This window comes from Eptesicus fuscus, chromosome 8 (genome assembly GCF_027574615.1).
Source record: "Eptesicus fuscus isolate TK198812 chromosome 8, DD_ASM_mEF_20220401, whole genome shotgun sequence".
NCBI lineage: Eukaryota > Metazoa > Chordata > Mammalia > Chiroptera > Vespertilionidae > Eptesicus > Eptesicus fuscus.
In genome coordinates this window covers 94867965-94890275 of record NC_072480.1, presented here as the reverse complement: position 1 = coordinate 94890275, position 22311 = coordinate 94867965, and the positions used below count along the sequence as shown (strand labels likewise).

At 48.8% G+C, this 22311-nt stretch overlaps 1 protein-coding gene across 3 annotated transcripts in view; it reads right to left on the bottom strand.

Moving 5' to 3' along the window:
- Positions 1 to 22311, bottom strand: part of FAT1 (FAT atypical cadherin 1) — a 125972-nt gene that overhangs the window by 13192 nt on the left and 90469 nt on the right. For all 3 annotated transcript variants that reach the window (XM_054720108.1, XM_054720109.1, XM_054720107.1), the window contains 14 exons: positions 17108 to 21175; positions 16398 to 16594; positions 15109 to 15262; positions 14072 to 14305; positions 12579 to 12968; positions 11080 to 11294; positions 10028 to 10165; positions 8881 to 9024; positions 7540 to 7737; positions 6165 to 6966; positions 5572 to 5703; positions 4036 to 4193; positions 2930 to 3392; positions 1105 to 1258 (listed from right to left, as the gene is read on the bottom strand). In XM_054720108.1, coding sequence (XP_054576083.1) covers positions 1105 to 1258; positions 2930 to 3392; positions 4036 to 4193; positions 5572 to 5703; positions 6165 to 6966; positions 7540 to 7737; positions 8881 to 9024; positions 10028 to 10165; positions 11080 to 11294; positions 12579 to 12968; positions 14072 to 14305; positions 15109 to 15262; positions 16398 to 16594; positions 17108 to 21175 — 7447 coding nt within the window. The remainder of the gene's footprint in view (positions 1 to 1104; positions 1259 to 2929; positions 3393 to 4035; positions 4194 to 5571; positions 5704 to 6164; positions 6967 to 7539; positions 7738 to 8880; positions 9025 to 10027; positions 10166 to 11079; positions 11295 to 12578; positions 12969 to 14071; positions 14306 to 15108; positions 15263 to 16397; positions 16595 to 17107; positions 21176 to 22311) is intronic.

The window sequence follows — 22311 nt, the reverse complement described above, 5'->3', positions numbered from 1 at the left end:
ATCAGAGCCTGTAGGCCTGCACTTAGGTCCTGAGGGGCAGGGTCCCAGAATGCCCCCTGGCCACTTGGAGCCTAAGGGTGCAGGCGCCAAGGGGCTGGGTCCCGCAAACATCCTCAGGACCCAGGGGCTGGGTCCTGCAAACATCCTCAGGACCCAGGCCAGTCCAAGCCTGTAGGCCCCTTGCTTAGGTCCTGAGTGGCAGGGTTCCCAGAACGCCCCCTGGCCACTTTGAGCCTATAGGTGCAGGAGCCAAGGGGCTGGGGGCGGGGCGGGGTGGAAACATCCCCTGTCACCATAGTGCCCCCAGCCGCTTGGGAATGCTCCAGCACCAAGAGGCAGTTTGGGTCCAAGCCCCCAGCCTGGTGCACATGATGGGGGGCTGGCTGCTGGCCTCTGGGGTGTGTGGAGACCCTTGGGGGCCGCCACTGCGTGCGGCCCAGGGTTCCCTGCATGCCCCCCAGCCTGGCGCCCATGGTCAGGGCTCATACAGGAGGCAACCAATCAAAGTGTCCCTCTCACATTGATGTTTCTCTCTGTCTCTCCCTCCCTAAAGAAAGTTGTCATTTTTTTCTTGGTGAAGGGACTGGAGTCTGTGTTGATGAAAACACATTCGTGGCTGTGGTGACTGGTAGTGGCTGCAGCAGTGGGGTGATGGGGCTGGTGCCTTCCCCGATCAGCCCGGTTGCCTCCCACAAAGGAGAGTGGGGAGTGGGCCTAAGCCATTAGGACATCCCCTGAGGGCACCCAGTATGTGAGAGGGGGCAGGTTGGGCTGAGGGACCCCCCAACCCCAGTGCACGAATTTCGTGCACCGGGCGCCTAGTATATATATAAAATCCTAAGTGACTGTTAGGACAGAACAACTGGAACGACCAGAATTACTGGTCATTACGATGTGCCTGAGCAGGCAGGCAGGCAGGTAGGCGAGCGGTTAGGAGCGAGCGGTCCCGGATTGCGAGAGGGATGTCCGACTGACGGTTTAGGGTCCCGGAATGTGGGAGGGTGCAGGCTGGGCTGAGGGACACCACCCCCATGCCCCGTGCACGAATTTCGTGCACCAGGCCTCTAGGTAATTATAAAAGCTAAGAAAGAAGAATACACCTACCTCTGTCCAGAGTATAACCCTCTACACTGGCAGACGAAGTCTCCATTGTCCACAAGGCAGGTGCCACCGTAGAGGCAGGGGTTGGAGGAGCAGGGGTTGACGCTCACCTCACAATAGGTCCCGATGTACAAGGCATTGCATTTGCAGTAATAACCTATAGCAGCACGAGGGAACAAAAACGTGCTATCACTCAAAAACTCAACCTACACGTCTTAGGACATTGTTTTTTTTGTGTGTGTGTGTTTTTTTTGTTTTACTTTTATGTTTAGGTGAAGATTTAGTTCTCTAAGACCTGTAAAAGCTAGGACCATTCCCATTCCCTCTACGTAAAACGCTGTGTAGATCCACAAGCCACTGCGGGTAGAACCAAAACACAAAGCACGAAAGCGAGAACTCGTCATTAGCTTTAGTTCATCAAGATGTAAGGTGACTGAGCCAAGCATACAGGACGGGGAAAAGGTAGTCCTGTATCTGGGTGGCCACTGGGTGGAAAACACTTAGTACTTAACATCGCAACGTATTTGCAGCTCACTCGCGTTTATGGATTACATGAGACAGTAATTAAGTGAAAAAGTACTCTGAAAACTATAAACTACCACTTTAAGAAAGGCGGCCTTCGCATTTGTATGAAGGAGCAAAGGTAAGCGCCAGACGCCTCATCTGTGAAGACTGCGGCGGCGGGAACTGTGGAGGCCACTTCCAACCCCGGTCTCTGGGGAAGACGCCGGACCGCCCGTCCCACGGCGTCTCTGGAGCTGGCCGTGGCCGTGGGATTGTCTTCGGCCGCAGAAATGTGCCATTTGGGCTCGGAGCTGTAGAGCCACTATCCGGTCTCCCAGTTCCCTTCCTCCTGCTGCTGCGGTGATTTCAAGAAAATGCCTCTCTCGGTCCCGCCCCCGACGACAGTGAGGACAGCCTCCTTGGACACGTGGCGGGAGCGCCACGGGCACTCTGTTCCGCGTGTTGCTGTGGGGATAACCTGGCCTGCTCTTTGCATCTAGACTGCAGACCCGTTCCAAAGAAAACAGCAGAAAGACAGGTCTTTTGAAATCCCACTCAACGAAAGGGTTATTTTGATTTTTGCTCTATCCATTGCACAAAGCTCTGTTTATTGAGCACGGTGACGGTCATTTTCATAACCGTGCTCTGTTACTGGTAAGCGAACAAACGGGTCTAGATGCAGAAGCCAGACCCTCCACTAGGCCAGGGCTTCAGGACAGGGATGGCGCACTTAAGGCCTCTGGAAAAGCAGCGCTCCCACCTACAGCTGGCAGGACCAGCAGTCCCTGCGCTGGGCCATCGGGTGAAGGGGGCACGCAAGGAGAACTAGGCGGTACCCCTTCTAAATCCCGCCGGGTCAGTGTCTGGGTTTGGAAGGAGAGTTCCGAATTAGCTGTGGTCCCAGGTGCGGAATGAGACGTGACTGCAGGAGCCCAGCAGGCAGACACCGCTCCTGGCTGCTCTGCTCTCCTGTTTATAACACATACACCTCGATTCCTACCCTGATGCAAGACCTGGCCATGGGATTGGAATAAAGAGGAAAAACAGCCCTAGCTGGTTTGACTCAGTGGATAGAGTGTGGGCCTGTGGGCTGAAGGGTCTCGGGATCGATTCTGGTCGAGGGCATATGCCCAGGTTGCGGGCACAATTCCCAGTAGGGGGTGTGCTGGAGGCAGCCGATCAATGATTCTCTCATTGTTGAAGCCTCTCTCTCTCTCTCCCTCTCCCTTCCCCTCAGAAATAAAAAATACATATTTTAAAAACCAATCGAGGAAAAGCGAAACCACGTGTAACATTTAAAAGCTGACGGTGTCGCGAAGCCTACCTCCCGCAGGTGAGGGGTTGCAAACACCTCCGTTCTGGCAGGGGTTACTGGAACAATCTTCCGTAGCCGTCAGTACGCACCCAGGAGACACGTCCACCCAGTCTTCAATGTGGGCGTAGCTTCTGGGTTTGTGATTTAAAGGGAGCTCCTGCCCATTCAAATAAATGGAGTCCATGCAACCCCGGAAACCATTCCCGACTTGGGGGCTCCTTCCGTGCCTCGTGCCTTGCTGCCGGATGTGGCCACCGAAGAACACGTGGTTATCCAGGTTCAGGGTTTTCAGAGTCCCCGGGGCCGTGCCCGACGCGGTGTGGACCTGGTCCAGGACCAGTCGAGCGTAGTTGCCGTTCACCTCCAGGGACACCGCGTGCCACAGCCCGTCGTTGACCTGGATGCTCTGAACAGACACGATGCCAGGGCCGCTCCCGCAGTCAAACTTGTACTGCAGTCTTCCGTTGTGAATCTACGGTAGGAACAGGGACGGTTCACGTTACTCCCCTGGAATCTCCGATTATCGTCTCTGATCAAACATCTGGAGGAGGGGTATGTGGGCAATTGAACGCAGAAACTTAGGGAGGCCTTGGGTTTAAGTATTACAAGACCCCATGCTCATGTGTTCCTAGTACACAGAATAGCAGACCTCTGGGGATACAGCGTTCAGTTGTGAACTGCACGTCCAAAAGGCATCAGGGAAGGAACTAATAATCAACTAGTAACTGAACAACAACCCAAAATAGCACTGAATTATATCAAAAGTCAGAAGCTAATCACACTTAAGGAAATAGTAAGGGTGGGCAAGATAATGATCACTTCAAGCTTATGTAGGCTCCCTCTTCACAATAAGATGTAATAGCACTTAAGAGTTGAAATGTTAACGGTCACATGTACCTAAAAATGTTTGTAAGCCACAGAAGTAAGTCTCTAAGCTACTGCACAGCAAAAAGAGCTTTTCAGCCCACAGTCGAAAGCCTACGAGGTATCAGTGAACTATTTGTAAGAGGAATTCAATCATTTTACTTCATTTTTTTTTCAAAAATGGACAATCTGAACACAAAGTGGAACACATATTTTTAAAGCCTTCCATTGTCTGGGGTGCAGACACGAACCTCCAAGATGCTGTAGTCGGTGCCGCGAGCATACATCACGACCGCATGCGAAGAATACGTCCGGAGCCTCATGGTCAGCTTCATCTCCAACTTGCTTTCAATTTCCTTTAGCCGGTATTTCACAAAGCTGTTCCCAGTAAATGTTACAGATGAACTGCCTGTGAATCACAGCGAGGAAAAAATGAATCAGAACCAAGCTGAAGCATATTTTAAACGTGTGATTTCATCCGCCCAGAGACTGACCCGATTTTTTATTTAAGATTAGAACATTATCAAGTTGAATTCAATGGGAAATGTCTAGTTGCTTAATAAACGGCATAGCGTAACTGCGTCTCCTTTTGGAAGAGATACTACGGTATCAAAAAGAAATGAATTCTGAAATACTTCAAAAAGTAACTATAAAAATGTTCTATGTAAAATTACTACAAGGCACGTTAGGAAAATATTTGCGTATCTTCCAGGTGGTTTGGGAAACCTTCTGAAAGAAGATATAAAACAATCCCGATTCTCCAAAATGATGAAAATACTATCCATCGCCAGAGATGGAAATTGTTATGTAAAATGATGTACAACTGACAAAACAATTTAAATTTTAGAGTAAAATAGATACTGTTAAATAAAAAGATCAATATTATACAGACAGCAGAATACAGATAATGTTAACACTGCAACACACAAACAGCTCCATACATGAATACAAGAGCCAGACAAAATAACCCAGACAACCAGGCAGAGTGCGAACAGGCCAGTCACAGGAGGAAAAATGCTCACATGCAACGAACAAATGAAAAGACATTTCACAAGTGGCCAGGGAAATGCAAAGTAAAATAATTAGGTCATCATTTCCTGCCCATTGGAAGCGGGTATTTATTTTTCAATTGAAAAGCTTTAATATTGGCAAGAGAATGGGGAATGGGACCTTCACACAGGACTGGGAGAACTAGAAAGTGGTATAACTTTTTGCGAAACGAACATAATGGCACATTTAAAAATTTTAAGTGTAGTTAGTCGTTGACATAGTCCTAGTTTTAGAAACGGAAGCACCAATATATAAGGATGCAAACTAAGGATTCCTTTTTTAGCAGAAGAAAACATTTTAACAACCTACATCTCTGCACATAAGGAAACTGTTGAACGAACAATAGGAGACACTATACAGCTATTAAAAAGCATCAGGTTTACACACAGCAACTTGCAAAGATGCCCATGACTTACTGTGAAGCAGGGAAAACCAAGCGGTAGAGGATTGTGTAAGATACTTTTTCTTTTTTAAAAAGAGAGGATGTGAGAGAGAAAGGACAATGAATCTGTCCACATGGGCCTATATGTTCCCACGAGCACTGATGATAAAGAAGGAAACACGTCACACTATTAACTCAGGTGAGTTACCGTGTAACAAGAAGATAACCTCTCTGTCTGACATGTTATAATAAACATAACTTAAAATACTTTTCACTCCATTAAAAAAGAAAATGATTAGAAACACGGAAAGTGACTTTTTTAAAATAAAAGCATGCCTAATCACTGGACTCTCACCTGGGCACTGCCCAAACTTGCCACCGGGACAGACACAGGTGTATGTCTCCTCCCTGGGATCAGCGACACATTCCGATCCCTCAGGGCATGGACTGTCTTCACACCCATGATGGATGAGCGGGCATCTTCCCTCTTTAAAAAAAAAGAGGGGAGGAAGGAGAGCTAATTAATAGGAATTTCAAGAAAATGACCTTTAATGTGCAGCCTTCAGAGTGTATGCGAAATCATGTGTACCCCTTAGCTTCTTCTTTTTGTTAATCTGACCCGAGGACATTTTTTCCATTGATTTTTAGAGTGGAAGGGAGGGAAGGAAGCATGGGGTAAGGGGGAGGAAAAGAGAGAGAGAGAGAGAGAGAGAGAGAGAGAGAGAGAGAGAGAGAGAGGAGAGAGAAACACTGATGTGAGAGAGACACATCAATTGCTTGCCTCTTGCATGCACCCTGAATGGGGCCAGGAATGAACCCTAACCTAGGTACATGCCCTTGACCAGGAATTGAATCCGAGACCCTTCGGTGCATGGTCTGACGCTCCAACTACTAAGCCACGCTGGCCAGAGCACGTATCCCCTATCTGCACACACGCCCGGGCGTTACCTCTGCAGAGACACACAGCCGTCCTGCGGTGGCGGGGCGTCACGAAGCTCAGCCTGGCCGTGCTGTGCGTGGACATCACATTTTCGTCCACAGACACCTTCTCGTCGCAGAACCTCCGCGGGCAGTCCAGCCCCGCACAGAGCCTCTGGAACACGTCCAGGATCCTGACGCCGATGAGGTCCTCGATGTCGGCCACGGAGGCGTTGATCTTGTGCAGGAGCTGCCTGGTCGACGCCTGGGCCCCACCCGGCTTCTCTATGAACAGTAAGACGTCCAGGTGGGGCTGGGGCTCCGAGGGCTGCAGGCTCACGATCTGGAGGTCGCCCCTCCTCACTCCCAGGACGTTCCTCAGCGCCCGCTGGACGTTGCGCCAGTAGTCCCCCACGAACTCCTCCGGCGTGAGGTTGGCGAAGCGGATGGCGATGGTGTGGTTCAGCATCTCCTGCGTCACGGGGCGCACGTGCACGGTGATGTCGGCCGCCGTCGTGAATCTGCCGTCCGTCACGCTGACGTTGAGCAGGTACTGCCCCACGTCCAGCTTCTTGTGCGCGATCAGCTTGCCCCCCGCGCTGGAGACGGAGAAGAGGCTGTCCATCTGGGGGTCGAGACTGTAGGTTAAAGTGTCGTACACGTCCTGGTCTGTGGCGTGAACCTTCCCGATGACACCGCCTGCGTATTCCTCGCCGACGGCGGTGATGAAAATCTCCAGGGGCAAGATCGCCGGGGGGTAGATGCTCTCCTCGATGACCATGATGTCGATGTGTGTCAGAGACGACAACTGAGGCTTTCCGTTATCGGCCACCTGGGAGAAGAGGGGAAAAAGAAATCACCGCGGTCTAGATCACTGTTCACAACTTCCTAATAAAAATGTATTTACAGTGCCCTAACCGGTTTGGCTCAGTGGATAGAGCGTCGGCCTGTGGACTGAAGGGTCCCAGGTTCGATTCCGGTCAGGGGCATGTACCTTGGTTGCGGGCACATCCCCAGTAGGAGGTGTGCAGGAGGCAGCTGACCGATGTTTCTCTCTCATGGATATTTCTAACTCTCTATCTCTCTCCCTTCCTCTCTATAAAAAAAATCAATAAAATATATTTTTAAAAAAATGTATTTACATTGTTTAAGTTCTTAAAAATGACCAATTATTAGGTACTTTTTTTCTCCCCATTAGAAGCATATCAATGTCTATGATAGAGTAACCAAATGAATCAATGGGCCCCAGAAATGCATGGAATAAAACTGAAGGCAGGGCAGAACACAACTCTGTACATTCTGTTGTCTTCTCATGAAACGTGAGCTGTTTACATACAGGAGATAACCCCCAGAGCAGCTCTTCTCCAGGAACCCACAAGAGACTCCCGAAGGCAGAGGTCCCTACCTTCACCCGCAGGGAGTGGCGATCCTTCACTTTCCTCTCGACGGCGGCGGCAGTCAGGAGGACGCCTTGCTGGGTCACCTCGAACGCGCCCTCGTCGTTTCCGCTCTCGATGGTGAAGAGGAAGGGGGGGCCATTGTGAGAGGAATCCTTGTCCGTCACCACCAGCTGCAGCACGCTGAAGCCCACAGGCTTATTTTCCTGCACAGAAAACAAACACCAAAAGGAAAAACCCCCACAACTTTCAACAAAGCCCAATCTTTTTTCTGTTTGTGTGTTAATCCTGGTCCGGGGAATATTTTTCTACTGGTTTTTAGGGAGAGTGGAAGAAATAGGGCAAGACAGAGAGAAAGATCGATGTGAGAGAAACACATCAATTGGTTGCCTCCTGCATGAATCCCAACCAGGGCCCAGGCAACCGAGGTACGTGCCCATGAATGGAATCGAACCTGAGACCTTTAAGTCCATAGGCTGGACACCCTATCCACTGAGCCAAACCGGCTAGGGCAACAAAACCAAATCCTTATAGTAAGAGACATGGGCAAGTTTCCTATACTCTGAAATATATGGAAAGCAGAGTCTACTGCTGCTCCATTTGACAGGAAGAGAGAGAAGGGAGGGAGCTGTGATGAGGAGGAAGGAAAAGGGGTGGGGGAAGTGGGAGGATGGGAGTGGACTGGGGGCATTGTGGAGTGGGGGGAGGGATGAAGTGAAGTGGAAGAGGAGGGGAATGGAAAGAGGGGTGTTTGGAGGAGTGGGGGTGGGGCGAGGAAGCTCAAGAAGGGGAGGGAGGAAAAGAGGGACAGCAGAATTTAGGATTACTTGTAAGAATCAGGCTAATATAATGAACAACAAACTGATGAACAAAAATAGAGCCAGAGACATAGAAGCATCGAACAGACCCGTCCAACCCTACAGGGAAGGCGGAGGGGTAAGAGGTCAACCGAAGAACTTGTATGCATGCATATAAGCATAACCCATGGACACAGACAGTAGGGGGGGTGAGGGCATGTGATGGGGGGTGGGAGTGGCCGGGGAAAGGTCAATGGGGGGGAAAAGTGGACATATGTAATACTTTAAATAATAAAGATTTAAGTTAAAAAAAAAAAAGCATCAGGCTAGTGAGAGTATCTTGAACACCGAAGCACAAGGAGGAGGTAAGCGCTTGGCTGCGCCTTGAAAACGCTCCTCTGTCAGTCGGGAAGAAGACCCTCTCCTTTGACCATCTCATGTTTCTAAGGCGCGGTCTTTGGAAAAGAAAGACATTTCAGAGGAATAACTGAGGCCAGAAAGGAGCTCGTCTCAAAAGGGCCGCGTGCAATGAGCCCTCAGCGCCCGCGGTACCTGGATAATCACGCTGTAGTTCCCCTGGGCGAAGACCGGCGCGTTGTCGTTGACGTCGGACACGTCGATGTTCACCGTGGTTGTGTTGACCCTGGGGGGACTGCCGTTATCCGACGCCTGGACTGTGAGCGTGTACCCTGAAATCTTTTCGGGGACAAGACACAGAGACGGCGTGTCCGTTTTCACAAGGCCAAAGGACGAGATTCGATCAGACATGTACTCCCGACGACCGGGAAGGGCAGATCTGAACGCCCGTCACCATTTGCTATGTCCTGCAAGTGGGCAATTCCCCAACCTACAGCAAGGTCAAATGGACGGTATTGGCTCAACAGAAAAAGACACCAGTGGTGACTGGGTTCTCTGATGCCTCCTGAATACGTACTCATTCTGTTCAAGTGTTCAAACTTGAAAAACTTACGGACCTATTAACAAAAGTTAAGACAGAAAAGTAATTCCAATGATGAGAAAAAAGTGCTAACGGATCTCCAAGGCTATAACGAGGAGGAAGGCAACCTCTCCTAGGTTCCTCTCAGCCAGAAGCAGACAGACGTGGCGCATGTCCCACTCGAGTGCTTGCCGATTCCAACACCTCAGGGCATTCCACATCCCGTTTCCCATCAGTTTCACCCAGTTGGACTGTACTCAACTGCCTACAATTCCTGATATTTTCCCGTCATGACTTCCTATTAAAAAACCGGAGTCCAGTAAGGCAGCTTCTTTCCAGGGCAGCTCCCTGCTCCGCTCTCCTTTCCAGAACGAGTGGTGGGAGGAGCAGGAACGCTGCCCACATCCTGAGTGTGTTCTGCAGCCCTTCTCTCAGCACCTGTGGTTTCCCGAATGTCTGCTGTTATTAAAACCCAGATTCTGGCTCCACGAAGTGCCGCAAAACACTGGAGCCAACACTAATTTCCTCCCGACTATGCCCTCATGTCATCTAAGCTGTAAGTACGAAGCACAGCTCTCATACTCTCCCCGCATTTCCATATTGTCGTTTTCCAGTACTTCTATCGTGCTTGTCAGCTGGGAAGGACGAGGCTGGCTCTACCCTTGGGGCACTTCCCATCACGCTGGTGTGTCTGACTAGGGGGCCCCTCCACGTACTGATTCTGCCACCGGTGAACAACGGAAGCCAAATGTTTTCGCTTACTGTTTCCCGGTCTAGAAGTTTGGTCACTTTCACTTCTCCCCGGGCGGGGTCGATGGTAAACGGATTTCCTTGATTGCCGTCTATTATGGAATAGTGGATGTGGCTGTTTAAAGGACCATCCGCATCATCAGCCATCACCTAGAAAACAGGACACTCTCGCTCAGGGGACAGCAAAGGAAGGGACTGAAATCTTTCAGCAAATTTCTGATATCAACAGCTCGCTATTATAAGGCAATCTATATAATAAAAGCCCAGTGACCATTGCGGCAGAACGACCAGTCGCTATGACGCGCAATGACCACTCGGGGGCAGATGCTCAACACAGGAGCTGCCCCTGGGTGGTCAGTGTGCTCCCACCGCTGGAGAGCCGCTCAGCCAGAAGCTGGGCTCACAACTGGTGAGCGCAGCGGTGGTGGCGGGAGCCTCTCCCACCTCCGTGGCAGCACTAAGGAATGGTGAGCCAAGCAGTAAGGAGTGACCAGGTGGGGCGGTTAGGAGAGAGGGGTCCCAGAATGCTAGAGGGATGTCGGGCCTAAAATGGCAGCCGGACATCCCCCGAGGGGTCCCGGATTGCGAGAGTTTGCAGGCCGGGCTAGGAGGATGCCCCCCACACACACACACGGATTTTATGCATCGGGCCTCTAGTTACTTATAATAGAGTCAGTAATTGGCTTAACAAAAGATATTTCCATATCTTCAAAATATATTCAAGTAAGGCCACTACAGAAAAGCTGGATCAATCTTACTAAAACAAACAAACAAACAGAAAAACCTCTTGCAGAGATCCAGGAGAAGAAAACTATAGGAAAAAAATACACACTGTGTCTGGCCCATGTGGCTCAGTGGCTGAGTATTGGCCTATGAACCAGGAGGTCACGGTTTGATTCCCAGTCAGGACACATGCCCAGGTTGCAGGCTCGATCCCCAGCAGGGGGGTGTGCAGGAAGCAGCCGATCAATGATTATCTCTCATCATTGGTGTTTCTTTCTCTCTTTCTCTCCCTTCCTCTCTGAAATCAATAAAAATGTATTTTAGGGGGAAAAAATACACACCGTAAGGACAGGCTGCTCCAGAACAGCGTCCTCGCTGACCACGGCCGTGTAGGTGTCCTGGCTGAACACCGGGGTGTTGTCGTTGATGTCTGTCACATTCACGTTCACCGTGGCCACGTCACTTAGGGAAGGGGTGCCCCCATCAGTGGCTTCCACAGTCAGGTAATATTCGTGAGAGCTTTCGTAATCCAGGTTCTCAATGATAAATATGGCCCCTGCACGGAAAATCAAAATTACTCCCGCACTTTGAAACGCTACTGCTTACTCAGGGATGAAACCGGCACTTGTAAATAAATGTAACTTTCACTTCAAAAGTTTACTTCCCGTTTATATATGTTTTCTAATTTCTTAACTCACCAATTAGAATTATGAATTTGCCCATCCCTGATCCTTATTTCTCTTATTTTCCTTATATTCTTTGTGTTATTTAAGTCACTCTCCCAATCAACACCATCAATACCCCATCTATAAAAATGACTATATGTCTTGTCTCTTCTAAATCACAGACTTCACTGTAATTTAATAAAATAAAAAGATAAAAATCCTTCCTTTGGCTTTGTTTTCTTTTCCTTCTCATACTTTTTCTTTTATGGAAATACGCATCCTTTTTCTTTTTTTACAAAAATCTCTAGAATAACTACATCTCATCATTTTAAAAATCCCTTTGATTTAATAATGATTTAATACCTTTCTTTTTCACTGATGTATTGCCCATACTACTTACAGAGCCCTAAAAAATAAGTTTTATGATATGTGTTAAAAATAAATTTTGAAATCGCATACTCACACACTTACTTCTCCCAGGAAGTAGTTATGGACAATTAAATACGATTTGAATGGAGCAACTTTTTACAATGTGCTAACGCATAAAGCTATTTAGACCACAGGTTACCACAACTAGGGAAGTATTTATGCAGCAAGAGCCTAAGCTCCGATGACTTTTGACCTTGTTGGCAGTCATCCCGTCAGTGTAATTCAAAGAACTCCACCTGTTATGCATGCCTGGCATAATAAAAAAAAGTCATCTTTCCGAAACATCAGATGCCCCCATAGGAGCTAAGATCGAAGAGGTGGGGACTGCCATTTCACGTGGGAAGCTACCTCTCATGAGTTCCATACGGGGATGAAAAGGAGCCATTATGCAAGGTCCTCTTCTATCCTCTAGTCTTCATCTTCACTAATTTATCGCATTTTATATCTATATCTTTATTTACTAAATCCCTCAAGTGAGATACTTTAATTTTCTATTTAAAGTTAATTTGCTTGTAGTTATAATGGATACATCAGAAATGTATTTTATTATGTAGAACCACAGTTTGAAGTCTTCGAAGCCACTTTAAACCCCACTTAAAATAACAATACAAAGGAAACGTGAGCTTCATCTTTTTAGAGTATCTACTAACAATTTATGACCAGTCCCTCTATATCAGGCCGAGTGCCGGGCAGTCTACCCTTTACGGCAGAATAAAGGGCGTCCTGTCATTTACACGGTGAGTCACCTGTTTTAGAATCGATGCTGAATTTCCCATGTTCGTTTCCACTGATGATGGAGTAGGTGATGTCTGCGTTTGCCTCGATGTCCCGACTGGCTGCATACACTTGAAGGATTTCTGTTCCAACCAGGACGTCCTCAGACACCGAGGCACCGTACTCGCGGTATTCGAACACGGGAGGGTTGTCATTTATATCCAAGACGGACACAACCACAGTGCCAGTGGCCGTCAACCTCCTCGGCACACCCTGGTCTACAGCTTTCACGGTGAGCGTGTACACGGCCTGCAGCTCTCGATCCAGAGGCTTCTCCAACTGGATGATCCCAGATAATTCATTGATGGAGAACTGCCCGTCCGCGGAGTTAACCAGAGAGTAGGCTATCTTCCGATTCAATCCTGTCAACAGAGGACATCACGTCAGAAGGCTCTATTTCAAAGAATTTAAACAAATTATATTTTTTAAAACACATGCAGCATACATATTGAAAAGGAAAAAGGCTAAAACACGTTATTTTAAAAGTCACTGTGACTATGACCTTAAAAAAGTAAACGTTTAGATTATCAATGTACTGAGTTAAAGTAAATATAATTTCATAGTTATCCAGCTTTCTAAGACTGTTTTATATGAACTTATGCTACAACACTCGGATCTTTTTTGTTAATCCTTACTGGAGGATATGTTTACTGGTTTATTTTTTTAGAGAGAGGGGAAGGAGGGAGAGGGAGAGAGAGGGCGGGGAGAGAGAGAGGGGGAGAGAGAGAGAGAGAGAGAGAGGGAGAGAGAGAGAGAGAGAGAGAGAGAGAGAGAGAGAGAGAGAGAGAGAAACATTGATCAGTTGCCTCCCATATGTGTCCTGACTGGGGACCAAACCCACAACCTTTTTGGTGTACAGGCCACTGAGCCACCCGGCCAGGGCCCCAGCAGCTTTTTCAAAGTCTATTTATTACTTACCTTCAGTGACACAGATTTACTTGAAAAGTAGCATTTCTGCTATTCTTCTAGTTATTCAGTATTAATATGACCGAAGAAGTTATTTTTATTCTCTGATATCAAAATGCTAGACATCCTAGACTTTTATTTCTCCACAAGAATTTGAAAGGCTTGTAAAACTGTGAAATATTGCATTTGTTCCTAGGATACTAAAATATCTTTATGTCACTAATGGTTTAGTCACAAAACAACACTTCCCTAATTCAATGGGAAATGAAGATCAGTCAACATAGTCACTAACCAGAACTGTAGGGACACCCCAGACTCCTAACAGCATGTTCATGGGGCACAATTCTGAGGCTGCAAATACTCCTTACAAGTGAACTCATTATTCTAAATATTTCATTCCACATTCAGGGCCCAGGAATGAAATAACACAACAATGAGGAGTTACTCCACACGCCTGAGGTACAGTAACTCCACGGCCCAAATCTGGGCTGTGTTTTGAAGATGAGGCTCCTGAGGAGCTGGGAGCATGGCTCGAAGACAGAGCGCCGTCCGGTGGTACCTGCATCCGCGTCTGTGGCCTGCACTCTGGTCAGCAGCGTCCCGGGCTCCGTGTTTTCGAACACGGTGATGGTGTGAGGGTCAGCGGAGAACTCGGGGGCGTTGTCATTCACGTCTTCTAACGTGAGCAGCACGTGCGCTTGACAGAATCTTCCCCCTCCGTCGGTGGCCTTGACTAGAAGGCTGTAAACCGCTTGCTCCTCGCGATCCAGGGGGGCTAGTGTTTTCAGTTCACCTAGAAACAAACAAAAATAAACGGCCTCCCTTGAAATTTACGGCGTGAACCACGATACCCAAAGTTACGTCTTCCCCTTTTCTCTTACAAATCACAAAATCTGAGTAACAGCCTTCCTTTGGACCAGTTTTGTCAATGACAGGGTCGGCGGCTGGGTGAGTACAGTGAGTTCCAGGTTTCCAACCTGCCAGGTGCCAGCTCTTTAAGTCCCAAGGATAGCGAGGCCGGGGCCTCTTGCAGTACGTATGGCACAAAACAAAACGGCTACCTGATTGGCCAAATTTAAATGTTTCTAGATGACTCAAAATATTAGATTCCTATGTTCATAATTAGTTCTTTGGTGGGGGACAGCTTAATAGAAAACTATTACTGGACCCCAATTTCAATAAAATATGAATTATAAGAAAAATACAACTGTAGCAACTTAAAGATGAATCAAACATTGTGAGTCTTTTTAAAGAATATGCTAAATTATGACTTTATGGTCACGAATTCATGAAAGCAAGCTATATATAAAATGGAGACAGTGACAGCTTAAAATACACTTTAACATCTTGAGGTCTTCTTTTATTTTTAAAGGTGATAAAAACGACTTTGAATCCTTGGCTGTTGACTTTTTATCTCACCCCAAATTTTACCCATTAAGTTGCTGTTTTTGGTTTCTGAAAGATGACAATTTTGTAGCAACCAAGTACATTTTACATGAACAAAACGGAATTTCAAATTCTGCGAGTGATCTACAACTACCCACGTATACGGTTTTGTTGGAGCACAGTTAATTCTGCCCCAAACTCCATCATTACCTGTGTCTGGATTTAGGTTGAATTTTTCTGCTCCTGGACCAAATAAGGTGTATGTGATTTCGGCGTTGGACCGGATATCAGCGTCCGTGGCGGAGACCTGCATGATCAGCTTCCCGGGGAAGGCATCTTCCGGAATCGTGTCTGAATACAAAGTCTACAGAGATCGGAAACAATCCTGTCAACACGAAACACTGACGGCATGGCTGCCGAGCCAATAAATGACAGAAAATCAATCATTTCGCTTTGGCCATAGAAAACATGGGAAATGACGTCAAAACCCAAGGAGCTTTCAAAACCATTTTTCTTATGAAACGAGGAGGAGCCACGGAACAGTGAACAACCCGATGTTGCAGAGTCTGACCTGACATTTAGCCTACAGAGTCCTGAATGCAGTGCTTTACGTCTTTGAGTTGGGTTCCTATTCAGTTTAAATTCCTATGAGAAAAATATAAAGAGCGCTCTCCACACTGACCTAAAGATTGGTTTCCAATACAGAAATCTATTGCTAGCAATCGTTCTGAACACATATCCAAATACAGGCAGTTCAGAAAGAAGCGATCTTCGATCTTCGTGTCTTGGGAGAAAACGAAGATCCCCCCCAGGCCCCGTGGGGGAAGGAAGCTCAGGCCAGGGCTCTTCCATCACCAGCTCTAATCTCTCTTCACATCCAACCCGACTCTCAAACGAAGGGGTGTCTCCTGTTCCAGCTGTTTAGAAATCCATGTCATAAACCACCACGTAAGACGGCGATCCCTCCTGCCCAAGCCCCCACCCTGCACCTCCCCGGGACGGCTCTGCTCTGGGTTATTCGATCTCATATGAAACAGCAGCTTAGCTGCAGGAGCCGCACTCTGAACCCCGTAGATTCTCTAGTGTGTTAAGAGCAAGTCTCCCCAAAACGGTAAGAGCAAAAGTGAGCTCTGTTTGAAGAACTGCTGGCCAGATACTTCCTCCAAAGTAACCTCTTCCCCAAATGAAGGGGATCGCTTCCTGAAAACTTTACACGGCGTTTTTAGAGTTAAACACAACTGCAATCCTGCCCCATACTTTACAGCATTCTGAATCATTTCCAAACTCCTGGAGCCCGCCCTGAACCAGTTGGATGAGGCTAGCCCATCTCTTGCCCCACTGCACACTCGCCTCTGCTTAAACAGGAAGAGGTTATGGTATGAAACACACCGCATGACACCCCGGCATCCCACCACAGTCCTACCGCCCACCACAGCCCTACTGGGTGGTGTAGGAGAGAAACCTGGATTCGTAATCTGGAAACTTAAAGAGCAGCCTACCTTTTCACAAACGGGACTGTTGTCGTTGGCATCAAGGACTTTCACTTCAACAATCGCTTTCGATGAGAAGGTGCCATCAGTTGCCGTGATAGTCAGAAGATAATTGTCCCTTTTCTCTCTGTCTAGAGGTTTCTTCACATACACCTTCCATTCATTCTGTATATTTTCAACAGCAAACTGCCCCAAAGGATCCCCTTCTATTAAATCAATGGAGAAAGATGACAGTCAGACTTGTTAAAACAGAGAAGGAAATAGGTGGTAGAAAAAATAAATTACAGAATAGATATATAATGTTATGGTTTAAAATAGTTCAGGTTTTTTTTTTTAATTACATTTGAATTTGGTGTATGAGCTTCCCCATTAAAATTTGTATTTCAATACAGCATTCTGCCAAATAAAATATAAAGACTACGAAGTAATACTTTAGCCTACATTGAAACTACTATGGCTTTTCTTTTTAATTACAATATTTATAAGTTAAAGTTGAATAAATGAGTCATACAAATAAAAAAGGTATAATGAAGCAACTATTTCCTTTGCACGGGCAAAGAACTTGAAATGTAGCTTAACTGGTGCTAGTTCTCCTCATTGTAGTTTTACTTCACTAAAAACATCCCTTCACCTTCTAATTCCCATAAAATACATTTCTCAGCACCCAGACTTCTAATGTGTTTGGCTTTAAATTGAGCCACTGGGTTGAAATGTCTTACCGGTTATGTAATAGGTCACTTGTCTGTTAATTTCTTCCGAATCGGCATCTGTGCTGCTCAGAATGGCGATGACACCGCCCGGCGGGTCATCTTCGCTCACGGTCCCTTTATAAATCTCCGCCGTGAACCGTGGGGGGCTGTCGTTGACGTCGGTGACGGTGACGTCCACCGTGGCCGTGGAGGACAGCTGGACCTTCTCCCCGTGGTCCGATGCGACCACTTTAACCTGGTAACGGTCCCTCTTCTCGTGGTCCAGCTCCTTGAGGGTTGTAATCCAGCCTGTCTCCATGTTAATGGCGAAAGACTCGAGGACGTCCACGCTCTGGGACTGATCCAGACTGTACATGACCTGGCCGTTGGCCAACGAGTCCAGATCCGAAGCCCTGACCTGGATGACTCGAGTCCCCCCTGGCTGGTTTTCCACAACGAAGGCCTCGTACGGGTTAGACTCCAAGACGGGGCTGTTGTCATTGGCATCCTTCACCTGGATGCTGACATCCACGGAAGCCACCACCTCGCGGTCGCCGTGAGCGCCCCGGGCGAGGACGGCGAACTGGTACCACTTCGTCGTCTCGTGATCGAGGCTCTTCTCCAGTTTCAGCCGCCCGCTCTGCCTGTCGATCACAAAGGACTCGTCCCTGTTACTCTCGGGAGTGCTCCCTTTGACGAGGCTGTACAGGACCGTCCCACTGTGTTCCGCTCGGAGGAGGTCGATTTCGGTCCCGATAGGCATGTCTTCGGAAACGGTGTAGGTGTAAAACGGCTCTGAGAATCTGGGGAGCCGCGTGTCCGGGGGGAGTACCTTCACGTAGACGGGCACAACAGACTCCTTGGGCGGAGCCCCGTTATCCACAGCTCGCACGAAGAAAGTGAAGACCTCGTCCTCTAAGCCGATCAAGCTCTCCTTCGTGGTGATGACGCCAGACAGCTTGTGGATCTCCAAGTTCTCCTGAACGCTCTCCGAATCGGCTTCCAGGGCGTAGGCGACATCGGCGTTGGATCCCTCGTCGGCGTCACTCGCAAGAACCTTCAGGACGGATGTGCCCTTGGGGGCGTCGGACCCGATGTTTACCTCGTACCTGGTGGCTCGGAACTGGGGGGCATTGTCATTGTCATCGGTGAGGATGACGTTCACGGTGCAGAACGCAACTTTCCCTCCCGCGTCCTTGGCCATTAAGCGGACCGGGATCACTTTCTCCGCTGGGATTTCTCGGTCGAGTTTCTCCAGAGTAAACACCTGTCCTCTCTCATTGGTGTAAAACCGGTCTCTGGCGAAGTCATTTACGATGTGGTAAGTGACGTGGCCGTAAACGCCGGAATCCCCGTCCGTCGCCTTAACCGCGGTCACCAGGGTGTGCACGGGAGCGTTCTCCGCGAGCTCCACCTCGTACTCGTTCTGAAGGAACACGGGGCTGTGCAAGTTGCCCCCAATGACAGTTACGTGAACCTGAGCTGAGCTTCGGAAGACCCCGTCCGAGACGGAGATGTTAAGGCTGTAAAACGGCTTCAAGGTGACCTGGCGGAGGTTGGAGAGCGTGACGATGCCCGTTTGACCGTCCATGACAAAATTCTTCTGCTCGTTGCCGGACAGAATGGAGTATTCCAGCTTGTCTGTGTCGGAGCTGTCCGCGTCATAGGCTTTGACGCAGGTCACGAAATGCCCGTGCGGGGCGTGCTCGCTGATCTTGGCCTCGTAAGTCTGTTGGTCAAACAGGGGCGGGTTGTCGTTGAGGTCTGTGACATCCACCGTGACCACCACCTCGCTGCTCAGCGGGGGCATGCCGCCGTCCACGGCCCTCACAGCGATCCTGTGCTGCCGGGCCTGCTCGTAATCCAGAGCCCGGATGAGGGAAATGACACCCGTGCCGCTGTCGACGTGAAAATGATCGTGACTCTCGCTGTGATTCCCAGACATGTGGTAAGAGATCCCCCTGTTGGGTTCCGAGTCCGCATCTGTCGCTCTAACGCGTGCCACGGACGTTCCCACGACGGACGCCTCCGACAGCGTGGCGGCGTAGGCCGGCTGAGCAAACACGGGGGGGTTGTCGTTGACGTCTCCCACTACGATGTCCACAAACACCTCGGCGTGCGCGCCCGTCAGGGAGTCGGTGGCTCGGACGCTCAGCTTGTAGGCCGGGTGGGCCTCGAAGTCCAGGGGAGCGACGACGTGGACGACGCCGGTGTGGAAGTGAACGCTGAACTGGCTGAAGGGATCGCCGTCGGTGATGCTGTAGAGCACCTTCAAGCCCTCGGGGCTGCTGGCTTGCACGTGCACCACGGGGCTGTGCACCTGGATGCTCTCCGGGATCTCGGCGCTGTAGAAAGGCTTTTCGAACACCGGCATGGCTTTGTTCATCACCGTGATGGGCACGAGCACTTCCGCCGAAAACGCTGGGTTCCCCCCATCCTTTGCAACCACGGTGACAAGGTACTGCTTATTTAAGGTGTCGGGTTCGAATTGCTTCTTCAGGGAGAGGTCACCCGACGGTCCGATCTGAAAGTGCTCGTGATGTTCCTTCAGGTAGTAGTGCACGTCCCCGTTCCTGCCGCTGTCCCGGTCCACGGCGGTGACGTGGCGGATGGTGTGGCCCACCGCGGCGTCCACCCTGACCACCGCGTAGTAAGGGAGGTTGACAAACACCGGTGCGTTGTCGTTTTGGTCTTCCACGGTGACCTTCACAACCACGTGGGCCACCGCGGCGGGCTTGTGTTCCTGCGTCACCTCCACGACCACGTCGAAGGCCTCCTGCTGCTCCCGGTCGAAGGGAACGCCCGTGGTGGACAGGACACCCGAGGTGCGGCTCATTTTAAACCTGCGGTCGGGGTTGAGGATGTGATAGAACAGGGGCTCGTTCATCGGATTGCCGATCGCAGTGATGACAGCCAACGTCCTGGCTTCGGTGGAATTCTCTTTCACGGTCGCCGCGTAGAAATCCTGGGTGAACTTCAGTTGACTTTCTTTGCTCTCCTTCACGTGGATCTTCACCGAGGAGAAGCTGGCGAACCTGCCGTCAGAAGCGCGAACCGTCAGCTCGTAGCGGCTTCTTAACTGAGTTGTGTTCTGCACCGTAATCGAGCCAGTCTTGTAGTCCATGAGAAACTTCTCCCCGATGTTGCCCTCGGTGATGGAGTACAGTACCTGCGAGAAGGCGCGGGAATCGGCATCGGTCGCGTTGACCGTGATGACTTTGACCCCTCTGTACGTGGGCAACAGGAGAGAGGCTTCATACGAGGGCTTGGAGAACACAGGGGGGCAGTCATTAATGTCAATTACATGGATAGTCACGTTGGCTGCATATTCAGCAAACAAGCGCGGTGTTCCCATGTCATGCACTTGGACGGTAAAGCGAAAAGTGCTGGTTTCTTCATAGTCCAAGCTCAGCACCGTGTGGATAGCACCAGTGCTAGAATCAATGGCAAAATATTTGTGTACCGATGGCTCAACGATGTGGTACACAAGCAAAGCGTTCGACTCCTTATCGGCATCGGTGGCTCGAATCACTAACGGGACGTCCCTGTCTGTGAGGACCACGCTGTTCGGGGAAGCCGACTCGCTGACGAGTCCCGTGTACTCTGCTTGCATGAAAACAGGCCAGTTGTCATTTTCGTCCTGCAGATGCACGAGGACCGTCGTGTTGGTAGACAAGCCGGCCATATTGGTTCCTTGCACTGTCAGTGTATAAACAGGCAAGGTCTCAAAGTCCAGGGCTTTCTGAGTGACGATACTTCCGGAGTGTGGATTGATGCCGAATGCATCAGCTATGTTTCCATCTCTTATTTCATAGACCACCGAGGACTGACTGTGGGCTGTGACCATTCCGACAAAACTCCCAATGCTGACAGTCTCACTAATTTCAACAGAATATTCTTTAGACGTAAACCTCGGAGCGGCATTGTCGGCAATGGTGACAAAGATGTGCACGGAAGTGATCTCACTCAGGGGCGGACTGCCTTTGTCTGTAGCTTTAACCATCAGGTCATATTCCACTTGGTTACTTCGATCCAATTCTTTGGCAGTTTTGATAGAGCCCAAGATGGGATCGATTGTAAAAGAATTTCCAATATTTCCTGGGAGGGGGGGGAAAAAAGCATGTTAGATAAAACTACAGGGATCAAGTACTGTTTGGAAATACAGAAACCGATGAAGATAACTTTAAAAATTATATTCTGAAAGTAAACAGAAATTCGGGGGTTATCAACATTTGAATGGAACTCATCTCAATTTTCAACTTGTTTCATTTCTGTCCACCTAAAATAAGGCAGACCAGTCAGAGTTCTGTCCATAAATTATGAAAAGTAAGAAACAGAAGAAATATCACTCTGTATCTGACACCAAACACACTCCCTTTTGCTTTAACTAAGAATGCACTTATGGAAGGGTATGGTTACCCTCATAAAGCAGCGAAGTTCATAATTTTCCAAGTGTTCCTTCAAAAACCCTTTAGAACATATTTATATTTCAGCATTTATCACTTGAAAATGCTTAAGATTCTCATTCATTATAAAAGGGAAGACTTCAATTCATTAAGAGAATTTAACCAATTTCAAGAGAACTGTCCCTTATTTTAAATATTCAGAGGACTGATAAGTAAGCTTGTGTATAACTTGTCCTACACTTCAGAGGTTTTGAGGATTTCGGTAACAGTCTCTTCTGAATCATGTTCAGGTCGATGTATCCTCTAAGTCAATGGTTTTCAAGTGAGGGTGATCCTACCCAGAAAGGGGACTTTCAACTATGCCTGGAGACATTTTTTTAAATATGTTTTTATTGATCTCAGAGAGGAAGGGAGAGGGAGAGACAGAAACATCCATGATGAGAGAATCATTAATCGGCTGCCTCCTGCTCGCCCCCCACTGGGGATTGAGTCCACAACCAGGGCATGTGCCCCACCAGGAATCGAACCGTGATCTCCTGGTTTATGGGTCAACACTCAACCACTGAGCCACACCAGCTGGGGTTTCTGGAGACATTTTGGTTGGCACTACCTTGGGGGAGAGACCAGGGATGCTGCTCAACTTCCTGCAGTACACAGGACGGCCCCCACAACAAAAATCTCGTTCAAAAAGTCAGCAGTGTTGAGGCTGAGAAATTCTCGGATTGCTTTACTGGCTTTTCACTGGACCTTCCCACCCGCACTGTATACATGTATTCAGCTGCAAATGCAACTCTGCCGAGTCCTGTTGTTGTGTAGCATCGGCTGAAA